The sequence below is a fragment of the Archocentrus centrarchus genome, chromosome 5 (genome assembly GCF_007364275.1).
Source record: "Archocentrus centrarchus isolate MPI-CPG fArcCen1 chromosome 5, fArcCen1, whole genome shotgun sequence".
Lineage (NCBI taxonomy): Eukaryota > Metazoa > Chordata > Actinopteri > Cichliformes > Cichlidae > Archocentrus > Archocentrus centrarchus.
Window position 1 is genome coordinate 19,797,628 of NC_044350.1, and position 18,611 is coordinate 19,816,238.

The following is an 18,611-nucleotide window of genomic DNA, read 5'->3' on the forward strand; positions in this document are numbered from 1 at the left end:
AGTCTGTCTGTTCCCTCAGTCTTTGTCAGGCTTCTGTTGTATTAACCTTATTTTCTCTTTCTGGCTCCCTGTGTTCTCTTTTGTTTTTTTTTTGTTTTTTTTAGATTGGTCCTATTTGCTCATTTAAGATGTTTTTTTCTGCCATTACTATGCATCGCTTTATTTTTTTTGTTAGTATTTAACACACCCATTTAAATTCCTTCAAGTCTAGCCTGATTGTTTTTCTGTGTGTGGATCTCGAACATTTTCATCAGCGTGACACAAGTATTTACACCTCGTTTTTTTGCAGATTAAAGAGGAAAGGGGATGATGTGTGAAATATTGAGCTTTAAATGCATATTCCTTCTATCAATTAGATGTTTTGTTTTTACTTTGTTTTTAGCATGCTGCTGGCTGAAGCTTCATCTTCTCATCTGCCTCTACAGAACGCACATTTGTATATTTCATAAAGTGTTTTAAGGATTACTTTAATCTGAAACATTTCTATTTCCATGGCAGAACTGAGTGAATTCAAACTCATGGTCAAGTACAGCAGTCTGTTGTTGTGGTACCGTCCCCATGGTTGCTATTGTGGTGAAAAGAAATAATTTCTTGGTACTCAGTGAAGGTTAATGAAATTGTTGCGCTGACTGTGGGAAAGCAGCGGTCATGAATGACCTTTCATAAGCATTAAACCTGGTTGCTCATCACATGTACATTAGGATGACCAAAAGCACAAAAAACCCATTTTAGCTACAGCTGCATTTTTAAAAATCTTAGCTAAGAAACTCTGCAGACACTTGGCAAAAAAAAAAAAAAAAATGTGGGCTTCAGATGTATTCTTGCATACAGTATTCATGAGATTTATTGTCTTTAACCACGCTTTTACTGGGATATTGTGATTAAAATTCTACTGGCACTGCAGAAAATTGTGTTTTGTTGAATGCAAACTGTACAAAATTAAACCTGAAAGAGTGACAAGTACCATTATATAACCACTGAATATATTTAATCAGCGCTGATCAATGACTGCAGCAGGGGAAATTTTGCAGCACGACTGAAGACTTTAGTGGCGGCGTTATGAATTATTTTGTTGGGTACCTGGTTGGGTACAAAGAAGTTTTAAGTTTGTCTGTGTATGTATTTATGTGTAACTGTGATGTTTCCTCAGGAGCGGCAGTGTCAGCGGTCTCACCCTGAAACTGATCAAAGCATCAGTGATGGAAATGCTGGACACTTTATCCGATGATGACTACGTCAATGTGGCCAGGGTCGGCATATACTACACTTACTGACTCCTAACACTGGTTTGCCATCATTTCCCCATCACTGTGTTGTTCCACCTTTGTTCACGCTGTGTCTCCTCCTGTGTTTCAGTTTAATGAGAAGGCTGAGGCTGTGGTTCCTTGCTTCAAACATCTTGTCCAGGCTAATGTGCGTAACAAAAAGATTTTCAAGGATGCAGTGCAGCAGATGCAGGCTAAAGGCACCACTGACTACAAGTCTGGGTTTCACTTTGCCTTCAATCAACTGTTAAATGTAAATCGTCTATACTGATTTAGTTTGACTGGGTATTATGTCAGCATTAAAGGTTCTACTTGCTGTTTTACTGTATTGGCTGATGCATGTATTATTTTATTTTATTTTTTTGTGATTTTCAGAAGACAAACGTCCCCCGGGCTAACTGCAATAAAATAATCATGCTGTTTACTGATGGAGGGGAGGACCGCGCTCAGGATGTTTTCATGCAATACAACTGGCCCAACAAAACAGTCAGTTTCTCATAATCATCTCATTTTTAACAGACACCTTTCAGTTACCTCCTGTGTTTGAACAGGATGTGCGGTAGTACTTTAATCACTGCATGAAAATTAATTTGACATTTTCCTCTATTTACCCACATCAGGTTCGAGTATTTACCTTTTCTGTGGGCCAGCATAACTATGATGTCACACCATTACAATGGATTGCCTGCACCAATAAAGGTGAGGTCAGCTTCATATTCTATAGAGCAAAAGACAGAGACACACTACAAAAGGGTTCACCCTGTAGTAATGATACTAAAAGTAGTTTTCAGATGGTTAAGACTGCAGTCTGTGGCTCACTCTCAAAATAAGTAATAAGCAGAAATATTTGTAGATTTATTATTTTTTTACTCATTGTAGCGAGCAGCAGTATGGCTTCATGCTGAGAAAGAGCACTACAGATGTGATGTTTGCTTTGACAGTGTTGGTGGAGAAGTACAGAGAATGCCAGTAGGAGTTGTGCTGTGTTTTTGTGGATCTAGAGAAAGCATGTGATAAGGTGTCAAGAAAAAAAACCTGTTATTGCATGAGGAAGTCAGCTAAGGTGGGGGTGTAAATACAGGAATATGGTGAGGTCAGGCAGGAGCCTCCATGGACTATGATGTTCGCAAACAACATTGATATCTGTCGTGACAGTAGGGAGCAGGTGGAAGAGAGCCTGGAGAGGTGGAGGTATGCTCTGGAGGGAAGAGGAGTGAAAGTCAGTAGAATCAATACAGAACACGTGTGCGAATAAGAGGGAGAGACGTATAACAGTGAATGCAAGGAGCAGAGGCAGTGAAGATAGGTGAAAAATACCTGGGGTCAAGTGTGAATGTGGTTGTGTGGTTGGTGTGTGGTGGTGGTTGGAGGGGCCGTAGGCGCAAATTGGCAGCCACGCTTCTGTCAGACTGCCCCAGGGCAGCTGTGGCTACATTAGTAGGTTACCACCACCAAGTATGACTGAGGTGTGAGTGAATAGTGCATGAAATTGTAAAGCATCTTTGAGTATCTTGAAAAGCGCTATATAAGTCTAATGCATTATTATTATTATCAACCATCCAAAGCAATGGACAGTCCACAAGAGGTGAAACAGAGTGCAGGCAGGGTGAAGTGGGTGGAGATGAGTGTTAGGGGTGATTGGTGACAGAGGGATAGCAGCGAGAGTGAAAAGGAAGGCTTACAAGATGGTAATGAGACCTGCTATCGTGTATGGTTTGGAAAATGTGGTACTAACAAAAACACAGGAGGTGGAGGTGGCAGAGCTGAAGGTGCTCAGATTTTCATTGGGAGTGAACAGGAGGAACAGAATTAGAAGAAAATGAGTGCATTGTAGGGACAGCTCAGGTTGAGTGGTTTGGAGACAAAGTTAGAGAGACAAGGCTTAGATGGTTTGGACATGTGCATAGGAGGGATAGTGGATATACTGGACAAAGTTAAATATGGAGCTGCCAAGCAGGAGGAAGAGAGGAAGCCTCCAGAGGAGGTTTGTGAATGTAATGAAGGAGAACATACAGAGGGTTGAGGATGAGACAGAGGCAGATGATCCACTGTGGCACACCTAAAGGGAGCAGCCAAAACAAGAAGAAGAAGGAAACTTTTTTTACTGTGTTGTTATACGCTGGACATGAACTCATTAACATCAATATTGCTGCCTCATTGCTGTAACATCCTCGCTCTGTCTACACTTTAAATTGATGACTCAAAGCTTAGACAAAATAAACAGTGCGCATAGAACAAATAAATAATTGAGCAGAATGCAAAATGCACTGATCCTATTAGAGGACTTGACTTTAAGGAAGTGCTGGAACTCACAGAGAGGTCAGCTTTGCTTGTGTAGACATTTTGTTTAGATATTTCGAGCCCTGGCAGTTACTTAGTGACACTGAAAACTTCTTTGGGGGAATGCTATGTATGTGGCAGGGGAAATGCTCTGAAAAATTCATGTCTACCAAGTGATATTTTGACCCAAGAGAAAAAGCATTGTCACGATATTCCTGTTTCACCAGTTTTGACTGAATAATTGATGCTTTCAGCTGAACAACCTGTGTTCTGTTTTGTTAACCGTTAAACGTTGTGACCTGAGCTCTTTTAAACTGTCTCACTGCACTGAACCTTCCAGCCTTCATTACAAATTCTTTTAAATCCTAGTGAAGCGCTTAAATACACATCAGTGCATGCTTGTCTGAATTTATGAAAAAGACATAAAAAAATACAGATGTGGAATAATTTGAAGAAATGTGATTTTTGTTTTTAAATTAAATGGTAAATAAAGGACAAATGGATGCCAAAAGATTAGGACTGAGACTTTGTTTAGGATAAGATGTTAGTCATTTAAATTTTACACTTTCATCTGATTAAATAGCCTTGACTAAATTTTGCAAATATAGATACCTCTCTTTTAAAGCTCAGTACTTTTTTTTCCCTTAAGCTTCCTATCTGTGGGGTTTTAGTGGCTGAGTCACTGGACTAGTAACATCTAGTCAAATCTAGAATATTTATGAGCACCATTCCAGAGTGTGTGTGTGTGTGTGTGTGTGTGTGTGTGTGTGTGTGTGTGTGTGTGTGTGTGTGTGTGTGTGTGTGTGTGTGTGTGTGTGTGTGTGTGTTTTGATAGAACTGCTCACACATGCTCTTTCTCTCTTTCTCTCTGGCTGTCTTTTTTTCTTCGTTGCTTGCCAGGCTACTATTTTGAGATCCGTTCCATCTGTGCTATAAGGATTAACACCCAGGTGGGTTTGTCTAGTGCCTCTGACACAGATGATCCCTGTTCACTGTCTCCTTGTGGCGCTCACTCATTCTATAGAAACATCTATGCTCATTTGTTTGCACACCCTGGCCTGTTGTTGTTGGTTGTTTTCAAGCTGCAGCCCGTCACTTATCCCTGTGTTTTGTCAGGAGTACCTCGACGTGCTGGGCCGCCCCATGGTTCTGGCAGGCAGCGAAGCCAAGCAGGTTCAGTGGACCAATGTGTATCAGGATGCTCTGGTGAGACGACGTGATGTCATCAAATACACCTAATGCATTAAATGCGCAGTAAAAAATAAGCTCATTTGCATTTTCATAAATGATCCGGAACTTTGTCTTTGGACTTTGCAGGGTCTTGGCATGGTAGTAACTGGGACTTTGCCTGTTTTTAATCTCACCATGGATGGAAACTCACAGGTAACAAAAAAGGATAATTACACTGCAGCTTAGATGGCTGAGATGTTTTTGTGTGTTACTTCTTTTTTTTCCACTTTTATTTAGTCCACAAACTCCGGTGTATAATATCACGTTATTGATGATCACTAGTGTCTCTATGATAAATACTGCATTTAATCAGAATAATTAGATGCCAGCTTAGCTTAGAAGAATGACTCAGAAACAGGATGACAAAGTGAGTCTGGCTCTGTTGAAGTTGATCAAAGTTCACCTATGAACTCCGCTATAACTCACTAACAGATTACATCTTATTGAGGTTATCTGTGTAAAAATGACACATTTCCATTGTGGGATATGTGCCAGGCCATTTTTTTGGACAGGTGAAGTGACTTTCTGCTGCTAAACTTTGCTAACTGGCTGCTGCTTCCAGCTTCATGATCTGACTCACTCAGGAAATAAGCACATTGCTTAAAGTGTGACAATTTCTTTAAATAAATTCTCATATGTATGACTTTTTTTTTCACAAGAATCAGCTGATTTTAGGTGTCATGGGAGTCGATGTGCATCTTGATGAGATAAAGCGACTTACACCGCGGTACAATGTACGTTCATAAGTCATATTTATTCGCTGAGATGGGCGAGGCAGACCGGTGCTTCACTGCTGTTCCTCTTTTTTTGTGGTTGACACAGCTTGGGGCCAATGGATACATATTTGCCATTGATCCAAATGGATATCTGCTCCTTCATCCTAATCTCCAGCCAAAGGTGATTTTATATTTATTTAATTAGGCAAAATGCTTTATTTATGTTGCGGGTAGCTGCTTTGAAGAGAAGGAAGTGGGGATAGGCATTATGTGTTAATTTTTAGGCTTTTGAGTATCGATGATGATGATGATGAATAATTAATAAACTTTAAGCTGTATGTTAATATCATACACTCCCTCAACTCCTCTCAGCTTGTGAACCTCCCTGAACCTGTGACGCTGGATTTCCTGGATGCAGAGGTGGAGGACAGCAATAAAGAGGAGGTGAGGACCAAGTAGCACTTCTGCTTAATTAAGACTTAATTGTCTATATAGTTAACTGAAACCCTGTGCAACATGTTTTTGTAACATATCTGTGCCTGATTATAAAAACCAAACAAACAAAAATAACAAAAAATTCTTTGTTTCCACTGTGTAGATCCGCCGACAGATGATTGACGGAAGACCAGGCGAAATACAGATCAAAACTCTTATAAAGTCGATTGATGAGGCAAGTTAATTCTCTTCTTGAATGCCTTCACACGCTTCATCTTTAGTCTGGGCTGTAGCAGTCATATGGAGTTTAATAACACATGTGGTCAGCTTTCATCTGCAGTGTGCAATGATGACTCATACTAATAAATTTACAGTGGGTCCATGAAACAAGCTGCTCACACGGTTATCTCAACCACTTTTTAAAATTCAGATATAGAACTATAACCAAGAAAGGGATTTCTGCAGAGTTACAATCCAGGTTAACTTGTCTCACATTTTTTTTTTTTTTAATCCTTGCAACCAGTTCAGCTTGAATTGCATACTGATTTACTTTTCACATCCTTGAAAAACTGTTTTGGTTTTTTTATTTAGCAGCTGTGATTATTGTATATGTCTGGTTATCCAGCAGCAGGCTTTGTAGCTACCTGGGCTCTTGCATCTCTGTAAAACTTAGAAATTTCTTTCCGTGTGGTTAAATGCCTCCTCATGTCTCAGTGCTGATTCCTTTGTTTCTTTTTGGTCTCTTTTTTTCCCTCTTTGTTCTTTATATAAACGCTGTATGTTAAAGATGAAACACTTAGCGCATATATAGATCATTCCTGCTTGTTGAAATTAGCTGCTGAAAGCATGCAGGTATTGATATTTAACTTTCACTGCTTTTTTGCTATAATAAAATTCTTTTAGGTTATTTTGTTCAAGGTCCAAACCTTATTTATTAATAAGTTGAGTATATTTGAGCAAATTTCACACTCACACTGTCTGCAGAATTAGTCCAAAAACTCATCACTCATCTGCTAAAGTGAACAATCTGAGCTCAAGGTCATTTATTCAAGTATTACCATCAATTTTGATTTAAATTGATCCCCTTTTGTTTTCTTTTTACCTGCCATAGTTTAGCATACATAGTACAATAGCTCTCTTTAATAGTATTGTCATAACCCCTTCGGTCACTGCATACACAAATGTGTACATCAATTTCTATGATTATATATTGCACTGCAATATTCATTTTCTGACATCTCGTACCTAAACGGTTACGTAGGCAGAAGATGAATTTTTTTTGTCCACCAAAATTCCTGTATCATGACCGAAGGTGATAAAATATAAATGTGATGGTTTTTCAGGTTGGGACCCATGTTTTAAACTGAGGTGACTTTGCAGCTCCCTTATTAACATATTGATCACAGATTGGAGCTTTAAATTAATCAAATTCCTAAAGGAGCTTCTTCTGTGGACTCTGTACTGCAACAGTGTCTATACACACAGTATACAAACAGTTTTCACAAAGGCAAAACTCTGTAAACTTTAGTCACTGCACTTTATTAGCTTTGCCTCTTGTGTTTATCGAGATTCTTCACCACTGCAGCACTACATCGATGAGGTCTACAGGGGTTACACCTGGACTCCTATCAATGGTACAGATTACAGGTGAGCTGATATAGAGTTATGAATTATGAATAATAACCAACCAGCTGTGGCCAAGTGAGGCCTGTAGGCACAGATTGATTCACTCAAAGACCCACCATCTTTTCCCCATCCATGCTGGAATCCTGTCGGGATGCTACCACCTGCAGTCTTGGCCTGGTATTGCCACCCTACAATGAGTACTACATCCAGGCAGATCTGAGCGATGTGATGGTGCAGCTCCAGTGTGAGTACATGGAGGCACGGTTTTACATCCAGTGAAGATGTTCCATAGAAATGAGAAGCATCACACACTCCTCTCTCTCTCTCTCGTTACAGATATGCAGTCTTTGCTGCCCAGCTCCTTTGAGTCATCAGGCCACGTTTTTTTAGCTCCCAGGTAACCATCTTTATCTTTCATGATTTAATTCTTGAGTAAAAGAAATGCGGTTATTTATGCTGCCATATCTGCAGGGAATACTGCAAGCGTCTGCAGCTTTCTGACAACAACACCCAGTTCTTGCAGAACTTTCTGTCTCTCATGATTGACATCTCCCCAGAATCTGATGAGTGTGAGTGCATTAACAGATTGTTGTAACTGAAAATATCTGATGCTGCTGCAGATGCATTTAAGATAATTGTCAGCGTTCTTGTTTTTTGTTTTGTTTTCTTTTCTTTTCAGGTGACCAAGGACTTATCCACAACCTGATTTTGGATTCTAGGATTATTGGACAGCTGGCTTCTCGTGTATGGAAGAACAAGGACCTCAATTCGTGAGTCTGCTTTTTTTGTTCACATAGTCCATCATAGTTCAAAACTTGAGCTGAAGAAATTAAAAAAATAAAAAAATTGTTACAGGTACGGCTTCCTAGCTGTATTTGCATCCACAGATGGAGGAATAACACGAGTTTTTCCCAACATGTGAGTGATTAAAAATAATTATCCAAGCAGGCAAATATAGTTGTGCTGTCAGTCTTTCAGCTTTAAACTGTTTGATGACTTGTGTTTGCGTTTGTGCAGAGCTGCTGAGTTGTGGGATGAAGATCCTGAACCCTTCAATTCAAACTTCTACAGACGGAACCTCGATAACAAAGGCTACATGTTCAGACCTACACTGAAATACTGTGAGTAACTAAGCAGGTTCACTTAAAAGTACCAGACTTTACTGACCCAAAGAAGGCATCGACGGAAACGTTAACAAAGCAATAGTTTGCCTGGTGAAAGGCGGTAATTATAAGCTTTGGCATTACTGTAGATAAGATTTTGAGCTTATCTTTTTTACACCTCAGCTTGTTTTAAATATTCGAGGTAGTGTGCTGGTAGGCAGATTTTGTTAAATTTGAGCATGAGCAGGCTCTCTCTCTCTGTTTTCAAAGCTAATATAACTGGTTTCTGGCTTCAAATTTAATATTTACTTGAACATACACTTACTGGCCACAGTATTAAATTTAGTAGGTGTTCGACCACTTGTTAATTCAAATATTTAATCAGTAACTCAGTGTGTTTTGGTATGTAGACATGATCAAGATGACCTGCTGAAGTTCTAAATCAGTCATCAGAATTGGGAAGAAAGGTGATTTAAGTGATTTTGAAAAAGTGGCATGCTTGTTCATGCCAGACTGACTGCTCTGAGTATTTCAGAATCTGCAGATCTGCTGGGATTTTCCCAAACAACCATCTGTAGGGGTGACAGAGAATTGAATTTAAAAAGATAAATTATCCAGTGAGCAGCAGGTCTCTGAGCCAAAATGCCTGGTTGATGACAGAGGTCAGAGGAGAATGGCCAGACTGTTAAGAGCTGATGAGCTGAACCAGGCATGCAGATGAGCAACTCTTGAATATATAGCATGTTGAACCTTGAAGCAGAAGACCACATCAGATGACGCTTAGCCTGTCAGCTAAGAACAGGAAACCGAGCAAGCTTACAAAAATTAGACAATAGAAGATTGGAAACATGTTGCCTGGTTTTATGAGTCTTGATTTCTGCTGTGACATTCAGATGGTAGGGTCGAAATTTGGCGTAAATAAAAGCATGGATCCATCCTGCCTTGTAGCAGTGGTTCAGGCTGGTGTTGGTGGAGTAATGGCGTGAGGGATGATTTCTTGGCACATTTTGGGCCCCTTAGTACCAACTGACCATTGTTGAAATGCCACAGTCTGAGTACTGGTGCTGACCACAGTGTGATAGTTGCTGATAGCTGCTTCCAATAGGATAAGACACCATGTCACAAAGCTCAGATCATCTCATGAGTGAATGAATGAATATTGCTGTGGCCTCCACAGTCACCAGATCTCAATCAGTAAAGCCCCTTTGGGATGTGGTGGATGGGAGATTTAGATCATGGCTGTGCAGCTGACAAATCTGCAGCAACTGTGTGATGCTATCATGTCAATGATAGCATCACACAGCCTGTCAAAGTCTCTGAGGAATGTTTCCTTGTTGAATCTACGCCTTGCAAAATAAAGACACATCTGAAGACAAAAAGGGTCGAACCAGTACTTGCAAAGTGTACCTCATAAAGTGACTCGTTATATGGGAGTGCTATCAGTCTTTTAATTTACTTCTTAGTAAGAAAGTGATAATGACAAAGTTTACCTCATACAATATGAGATTCTTGTATATGTAAAATATGTTGGTGTGGACATATATTCTTGAATCTGTATATCTATATGAGGCACATTGAAAACCTTTTTTTTTTTTTTTTTTTTTAATGAAAGTCACTCAAATGGGAGCTCTCAAATATCATTACTTGATTCAAATGTGTTACATCAGTTTTAAAATGGGATCAATCTCCCTGTCTTATCACATAATCAATTACCCTTCGATCATGTATTTTTTATTTAACTTCTTGTCCCACATCTTAATCCCAAGATCTTAGCTCATTTTATCCATACATGCATTCAAAATGATGCCATATTTTCATATTTATGCCCTTTCAACAGCTTTGGAGGACCCCATGGGAGCAGAAAATAGCACTGGTGAAATTCTGATTAGTTCAGCTGTAGAGGTTAATATAGCAGGAAAACTGCTCAGACCCGCAGGTAAGTTTTTATGTGACAAATGCTAACCATAATATGTTACATGTGATTAAGATTTTTATTTGGATTGTGATTCACGTTCTATCCTGCAGTGGTTGGTGGGAAGCTGGACTTGGAAGCTTGGGTGGACAAGTTTAAAATCCTGGCCAGCAACATGTCAGATAGTCGACAGGGCTCACACAAGGTACGGCAAAGTATAAATCACCCAATCAAAACTGAATTCACTTGCACAAAAAAACTTACACGAGCTCATTTTGTTAACCAGTGTGGACCATTGAGAAGTTGTGAGATGGACTGCGAAATGGACACAGATGTAAGGACTTTTCTGTTTCACTCACACCAGCAACACTATAGCCAAACTGCAACTGCAGCAGGACAGTGCCATCGGTTTAACAAGCTAATGCTCTTTAGTGGTGATTGAAAATGCAGTTAATAGACAGTTTAATCTCACGTAATTCTCAATTTGTAGCCCAGAAGAAAACTGTTGTTACTGCTTGTTTCTCTTTTGGTCAACTCACATAAAAAAAGGAATTCTTATTAATTCTTATCTATTATGTGATTAATGTAATCCACACTATTGTGTGTGTACATTTGAGAGAGAGTTCTGAGCTCAACTTGAGCTCATAAAATGCTGTCATTAAAATTTTTCAAATCTTTTATTTTATTCAGAAATTGATCCCTAAAATGATTTTTTTTTCCCCTTTAAAAAGTCAACAACCAAAGAACAAGTCAGCGTATGATGTGAGATTTAATCCTTCTTTTAATTTCTTACACAGTTGTGGTCAGAAGTTTACCTGTACTCATCATGGCCATGAATGTTTTATTTGAACTGTTATTTTTCCAGGGTGGAATGATTGTACAGCATACATCTTTAATTACTTTAAAAAACAAGAATTAGTTCTCTTTCTGGGATATTTACTGAGTTCCTTGGACTTTCCCATTGTTCTGATTATTGGTCAATCCAGTGAGTGCTGTCAAACAAATCCTTTTAGTGCTGGCAAAAATAAACAAGCAGTTGTACTCAATCATGTACACTGATGAGAAGTTAATGGGCCTTGGCCTTGTCACGTTAACACTTATTTAAAAGTGTATGTATATATTTGAGCGTGTATGTATATTTGTGGCCCTGTGTGGAATAGTGAAAATCCAAAATAAATTCAAACTCATGCACTCAAAAACATCATTAAAAGCCCCAAATTACCATGACATTCATGCTCATGAGTGTATGTAACCTTCTGTCCACAACTGTATCAACTGACTTTTAGTTTTACCCCTGACCCTAAACAGGCTGATATGGTATGGTATTCACCCTGCCGGGCAGGCGCCCAACTTTCAACATTGTGAACACAATAACTCGAGAATGATGTGACCTAGGATGTTTGAATTCACAGCATAGATGCATCTACAAAAAAAATCGCGGATGAGTTTGAATCTCGGCGACGTTGACCTCAAGGTCAGAGGTCAAGTTTTCTGAAAATTTTGTGAACTCGAGAAAGCTAGAACCTCAAATTGAAACCGTAGATGGATCTACTAAAAGTCTCAGATGAGTTAGTTCTTACCATAATAATGCCAATCAGAGAAAGTGACACTATTTTCTGTGGTTTATATTTATTATCATTTACTTTCATTACTAAGGCTTATATGAACCCCATTAAGATCTACTGAGTCCTGGTAATTATGTGTTCTAGAATTTGTACTTTGAGAGGATTTGTGCCACCTAAAGATTCTACTGCCAGGAGGCTGAGGGGTAGCTTCTATGCTACCTTATGCTGTTTTAAAATGTAAATGTTAAAAAACTTAAGGAAAATGTACAGTGATTATCATTTCTTAATGTTTTTTATACGTGTTTGATTTAGCTGTTTAACAATACCTGAAAAGCAGGATTTTCTTCATGAAGTATATCTGTTAATTGCTGTGAAAGTTCAGGTTTTTGACTGTTCATGGGATTTTAGTGGCAGAACTAAGAAGAAAACTTCCATGAACTGTTGGGAGTCAGCCTGCAATTTCAATTTCTGTCAGCTGAATCCTTGACAGTTCATGCCACAGCCCTTGAGCCTACACGTGTGATTTAAAATGCAAATTAGTGCAAATGTTTGACAGTGACAAATGTTTTTACAATATAATTTAATATACTATGCTACTTTTTTGTAATATTTCCCAGCACATAATAAGACATATTACTCTTTTTATTGTTTTTTGATTTGCACATTTGCCTGTTTTCTGTCTGGTAAGATCAAACTTTAATCAGACTTTATCTTGAGAATTTTTGTGTTCTGCTGCACCTACACTGTGTTGGCTGTAGGAACTCGTCTGCTATCTCATCGATGATGGTGGTTTCCTGGTTATGTCCAATCAGGCAGATTACTTTCAAAAGGTATGTCTGTGTGCAGTAATGTGTTTATTCTTTATAATGTGTATTATCTATAGTCTGCTCTATACTTCATACAGCATAGTTTAAACGGGATCATAAGTTATTAAAAAAAATCTAAATCATGTTTCATATTTTGTTTGCTTGTTGTTGTTTAAAGTGATTTTTCTTTTGTTATAGGATCATGAAAGTGTTTAACTCAGCTAAATTCAGCTTAAGACGACAATCAGCAGAGCGATCCAGTGTCCATCAGTTTTTTGCTAAAATTGCTACTCCTTCGCTACTTTACATTTGAAATTTCCTGAAACTTAAAATACTCTTTGAATAAGGCTCTAAAATATAAGGGAGATGGATTTGTGATTTTGGACTTTTTTTTTTCTCTAACCTATTCTAATTTTTGAGAAATAAATGGATGTTTACTCCTCCACCTCCCTTATTCCTAGACTGACTATTTTGAAACTTGGTATAAGTATTCAATATGCAGAGCTCTATAAAATGCTTTAGACAATTTTTTAAAATATTTTTTTACAAATTTGTTTTTTAATTTTGAAGATAAACAGTAATTCAACCTTTTGCTAAATTTGCTACTCTGTCATTTATATGTGAAATCTTATGAAACTTGGCACCAATACTCTTTGAGTAAAGTTTTACAAGATAGGGGGATTTTTGATTTTTCACTTTTTTTGAAATTTTTTAAGAAGTACTGTACATTCATGTACATTGAACTTCAGCCACTACATCTGCCTTATTTATAGTCTTATTCTTCTGGAGCTTGTCATGAATATTCATTGGGCAATGGTCAACAAAAATTGCATTTTCATCCATTTTGCATCCATTTTCTGTTTGTTTTTTTTTCACAAATTTTCAAAATTTTTAGGAAATACTGTACTTTCATGTTTACTGTCAGTCACTACTCCTTCCTTATTTATTTGCAAATTCTTCTGAAACTTAGTATGAGTGTTCATTGAGCAAAGGTCTACAAAATGTTGCAGACAGATTTTCAATTTTTTGCTTTTTTATATTTTACAAATTTTTGAAATTTGTAAAAAACAAAAAAGTAAGTATCAGCTCAATGATGGTTGGACCTACAGCCAAATTAGTTTATCACATATTGTACAAGGGGAAAAAAAATCAGCAGAGCTCTATAGGCCAACAGGATTCTTGTTCATAATTTTCTGTCATGTGTATAATGTTACAGTGTCAGACGTTCATCAAACATGGCCAGGATTTAAAATTATGAGGCAAATCTATATAAAAGTAATTCCTGTGAACCTGAAATCTCAGTGTGTTTACAAGGGACTTCATTCTACGTCAGCAATGAGCTACTATGAGTTTGTCACAGGTTTCACTATACAGTCATGGCCAAAAATGTTGTACCTCTGAAATTTTTACAGAAAATGAAGTATTTCTCCCAGAAAATTATTGCAGTTATACATCTTTTGTTATGCACATGTTTATTTCCTTTGTGTGTATTGGAACAACACAAAAAACATACACACACAAAAAAAAAAAATTCATATAATTCTACGCAAAACTCCTTAATATTTACTTAATATTACTTAATATTTAGTTGCACACCCTTTGGAAAAAATAAACGCTTCCTATAACCATCAGCAAGCTTCTTACACCTCTCAACTGGAATTCTGGACCACTCTTCCTTTGCAAACTGCTCCAGGTCTCTTATATTTGAAGGGTGCCTTCTCCTAACAGCAATTTTAAGATCTCTCCACAGGTGTTCAATGGGATTTAGATCCAGACTCATTGCTGGCCACTTCAGAACTCTCCAGCACTTTGTTTTCATCCATTTCTTTGTGCTTTTTGAAGTATGTTTGGGGTCAATGTCCTGTTGGAAGACCCATGAGCTTAGACGCAAACCCAGCTTTCTGACATTAGGCCCTACATTGCGACCCAAAATCCTTTGGTAATCTTCAGATTTCATGTTGCCTTGCATGCAGTCAAGGAATCCAGTGCCAGAGGCCGCAAAACAACCCCGATACATCTTTGAACCTCCACCATATTTGACTGTAGGTACTGTGTTCTTTCCTTTGTAGGCCTCATTCTGTTTTCGGTAAACAGTAGAATGGCGTGCTTTACCAAAAAGCTCTATCTTGGTCTCATCTGTCCTCAAGACATTGGCTTACCCGTGTACATTTTGGCAAACTGCAGTCTAGCTTTTTTATGTCTCTTTGTCAGCAGTGGAGTCCTCCTGGATCTCCTGCCATAGCATTTCCTTTCATTCAAACGTTGACAGAGTTCGCGCTGACACTGAAACACCCTGAGCCTGCAGGACAGTTTGAATTTCTTTAGAACTTGGTTGGGGCTGCTGATCCACCAGCCGGACTATCCTGCATTGCAGCCTTTCATCAATTTTTCTCTTCTGTCCACGTCCAGGGAGATTAGCTTCTGTACAGTGCAGTGGGCTGTAAACTTCTTGATTATGTTGCGCACCATGGACAAAGGAACATTAAGATCTCTGGAGATGGACTTGTAACCTTCAGATTGTTGATATTTTTCCACAATGTTGGTTCTCAAGTCCTTAGACAGTTCTCTTCTCCTCTTTCTGTTCTCCATGTTTAGTGTGGCACACAGAGACACACAATGCAAAGACTGAGTCAACTTCTCTCCTTTTTATCTGGTTTTATATTGCCCGCGTCTGTTACTTGCCACAGGTGAGTTTAAACGAGCATCAAATTCTAGAAACTAATTTTTTTTTTTACCCACAAATTTGAAAAGGTGCCAACAATTCTGTCCAGCCAATTTTTGGAGTTTTTCCCTATTTTTTTGGGGGGGGGGTTCCAATATACACAAAGGAAATCAACATGTGCTTAACAAAACATGTGTGATTGCAATAATGTTCTGGGAGAAATACTTCATTTTCTGGAAAATTTTCAGGGGTGCCAACATTTTTGGCCATGACTGTATGGTTATCTGCTTCAGACTCAGCACACCCACACAAACTGCAGCCTTCTTGGTATTAAGATGTCCTTTAAAAAGACTCTACTTGCTATAATCATTTATTTATTCCAGTATACAAAAGAAACCAGTATGATCAGAGCAAAATAACATTTCATATTTACATCACTTTTGACATTTCTTAGAGTAGACGTTTTCCACTTATGTCCCACATGTACACCTATTAATGGGGATATGTTGATTTTTTTTTTTTTTTTTTTCTCCCCCTCTCTCTATGGCTTGTGCCACATAAAAGAGGTAGAAGCTCAACTTAGGGGCTGTATAACAGGCAGTGTGAGATAAGTAGAGATTTAAAAAATCATGCAAAGCTTCTGTAGTGGAGCTAGGGGTAATAAAACTGTCAAACCACTGTGTTGAGCCATTATGCTTATGTTTTCCCACATCTTTCTTTCTATTTTAATTTTTTTAAATCACAGATTGGTCTTTTCTTCGGTGATGTGGACCCTTCCCTGATGTATGCCCTCTACAATAATTCAATCTTCACTCGGCGGCAGTCTTTCCAATATCAGTCTGCGTGTGAACCAGTCAGCAGCAGTCACACTGGCTCAGCACCGAGAGGCATTTTTGTGGTACGAGACAATATGACGCTGTCAAATTTGAATAATTAGACAGTCTGACGTTTGCTTTATTTCTTACTGTGCTCTGTTCCTGTAGCCGTCCATTGCTGATATCTTGAGCTTGGCTTGGTGGACGTCAACAATGGCATGGTGAGACTTTATTTGCCGCAAATCAGTTGACACCAGATAGACTGACTGTGCACATGAAGCCATGAATGTAATTTTGTATTTTTCATGCTTGGAAACTGGCGCACAGTTATATTTAGGTGTTTTAATGTCACTCTGACAGACATTTACTGTTATTTATTGACGTTTCCATTCTTTAACATGCTTCTCTTTCAGGTCTGTGTTTCAGCAGCTTCTTTATGGACTGGCGTATAACAGCTGGCTCTATCAAGGTTAAATGCATGTGAACTGTTGTATCCATTGCTATTCATTTCATTCATTCATTGGGTTGGCTGTGGTTCAGGCGGTAGAGCAGGTCATCTACTAATCGGAAGGATGGTGGTTTGATTCCTGGCTGCTCCAATCTGCATGCCAAAGTATCCTTGTGCAAGATACTGATCCCCAAGTTGCTATCCGATGCAACCGTTGGAGTGTGAATGTGTGTGAATGTTAGATGGAAAGCACTTTGAAATAGAAAAACAGTGCTTGTATGAATGTGTGTGAATGGGTAAATGCAAATGTATTGTATAAAGCACTTTGAGTGCTCAGAGTAGAAAAAGCGCTATATAAGATCTATTCCATTTATCATTGCTCTTTTATAAAATAGGATACACACATTGGATGCACAGTAAACTTTCAGGATTTTTACTGTATTTTTACTTTGATATTTACTCTTCATTAAGTAATGTTAACAAGCAGTGTGTTCTGAGTGAGAATCAGCAAACTACTAAGCGTACACTTGTTTAAAAACTTGAATGTTTTATAAAAGAATGTCGTTATGTTATCAGCTGAGTTTGAACATGTGTTTGTTTCTTTAGATGATGTCCTTGTTGAAGGCTTTGAGACAAAAGAAAGCAGCTGTGTGACCATCCATAGCCAGTTCTACTTCACTAACACCACAAACTCCTACAATATGCTGCAGGACTGTGGAAACTGCTCGCGGTGTGTTTTCTACAGAGTCAGCAAAATGTTTGCAGTCTTTATGAGCTCTCGGCCCTCTGCTGTTCATGTGGAGATGGCTAAATACTCATCACTGTCTTCTACAGGCTGTTCCATGCAAAGAGGATAGAAAACACAAACCTGCTTTTCGTGGTTGCTGAGAAACTGCTCTGCAAGTCCTGTGAAATTGAGACACTGAACCTGGTCAGGACAGAGTGTATCCTTTCTGTTCTCAAACGCTTCTGATGCTTTCATTTTTGCCGAAGTAGAAAATGTCTTTTGTGGCTGTTATATTTGCTGTTACGTCCCTAACCAACAACCAACAGTTCAGGAGGAAAATCCATGTGAAGTATTAAACAATGCACGATATCGTAAAGGCCCAACTACCTGCTTTGACTACAGTGCCTTAGTAAGTGGCTGTGCTGTTGTTAAAAGGAATCAGTTTGTGCCTTAATCCTGATCGTGTGATAGGAAATTCTGAACAAAAAAAATATTTGTAATGGCACATAAACAATATTTGATGAATTAAACTACTATTCAGTGACAAATATTAGAAGAATAGGTATGCTATTTAAGATTTGTATTTTAATTGAATAGAGATTTCCCATCCATTTGACAGAAAGTAATAAATCTGCATATTTGTCAAAATTTTATATATATATATATATATATAAAAGACATAGGGTTTATTAGTGTCAAAGCATGGCCTCTCCCATGCTGGAGAATCCTTTTGTCCTTGTTCTCGCTATTTTAATGTAGGATCAGAGAATTCTTTTGGCACTTTTGTCTGTGGGAGCGTGGTCTGTGCACGTCAGGGAATATTTCATTGTTCTATATTAAGTTCACTGTATGATGGGAGCAGGAAGGTCCTTGAAATGAAATGCTGATCATCACAGGGCAACACATAGTAACATGATGCCCGTCATCTGGCTCTCTGGAGTCATAAAATGGCTTCTTCTTTGTTTGGTCTACTTCAAAGAGTAATTTATATCAGAGAGGTTCAGAAGGTGTTGACCTTTGA

At 38.3% G+C, this 18,611-nt stretch overlaps 1 protein-coding gene across 1 annotated transcript in view; it reads left to right on the plus strand.

Moving 5' to 3' along the window:
* cacna2d2b (calcium channel, voltage-dependent, alpha 2/delta subunit 2b) overlaps window positions 1-18,611 on the plus strand; it is a 42,595-nt gene that overhangs the window by 22,348 nt on the left and 1,636 nt on the right. The window contains exons 10-37 of the mRNA XM_030729168.1: window positions 1,151-1,250; window positions 1,357-1,518; window positions 1,641-1,751; window positions 1,886-1,964; window positions 4,446-4,495; window positions 4,662-4,751; window positions 4,863-4,928; window positions 5,435-5,509; window positions 5,598-5,672; window positions 5,864-5,935; window positions 6,090-6,161; window positions 7,512-7,573; window positions 7,720-7,796; window positions 7,889-7,949; window positions 8,024-8,121; window positions 8,232-8,322; window positions 8,408-8,470; window positions 8,570-8,673; window positions 10,493-10,591; window positions 10,681-10,772; window positions 10,854-10,901; window positions 12,891-12,962; window positions 16,346-16,498; window positions 16,584-16,636; window positions 16,829-16,884; window positions 17,470-17,593; window positions 17,698-17,807; window positions 17,917-17,999. Coding sequence (XP_030585028.1) covers window positions 1,151-1,250; window positions 1,357-1,518; window positions 1,641-1,751; window positions 1,886-1,964; window positions 4,446-4,495; window positions 4,662-4,751; window positions 4,863-4,928; window positions 5,435-5,509; window positions 5,598-5,672; window positions 5,864-5,935; window positions 6,090-6,161; window positions 7,512-7,573; window positions 7,720-7,796; window positions 7,889-7,949; window positions 8,024-8,121; window positions 8,232-8,322; window positions 8,408-8,470; window positions 8,570-8,673; window positions 10,493-10,591; window positions 10,681-10,772; window positions 10,854-10,901; window positions 12,891-12,962; window positions 16,346-16,498; window positions 16,584-16,636; window positions 16,829-16,884; window positions 17,470-17,593; window positions 17,698-17,807; window positions 17,917-17,999 — 2,398 coding nt within the window. The remainder of the gene's footprint in view (window positions 1-1,150; window positions 1,251-1,356; window positions 1,519-1,640; window positions 1,752-1,885; window positions 1,965-4,445; window positions 4,496-4,661; window positions 4,752-4,862; window positions 4,929-5,434; window positions 5,510-5,597; window positions 5,673-5,863; window positions 5,936-6,089; window positions 6,162-7,511; window positions 7,574-7,719; window positions 7,797-7,888; window positions 7,950-8,023; window positions 8,122-8,231; window positions 8,323-8,407; window positions 8,471-8,569; window positions 8,674-10,492; window positions 10,592-10,680; window positions 10,773-10,853; window positions 10,902-12,890; window positions 12,963-16,345; window positions 16,499-16,583; window positions 16,637-16,828; window positions 16,885-17,469; window positions 17,594-17,697; window positions 17,808-17,916; window positions 18,000-18,611) is intronic.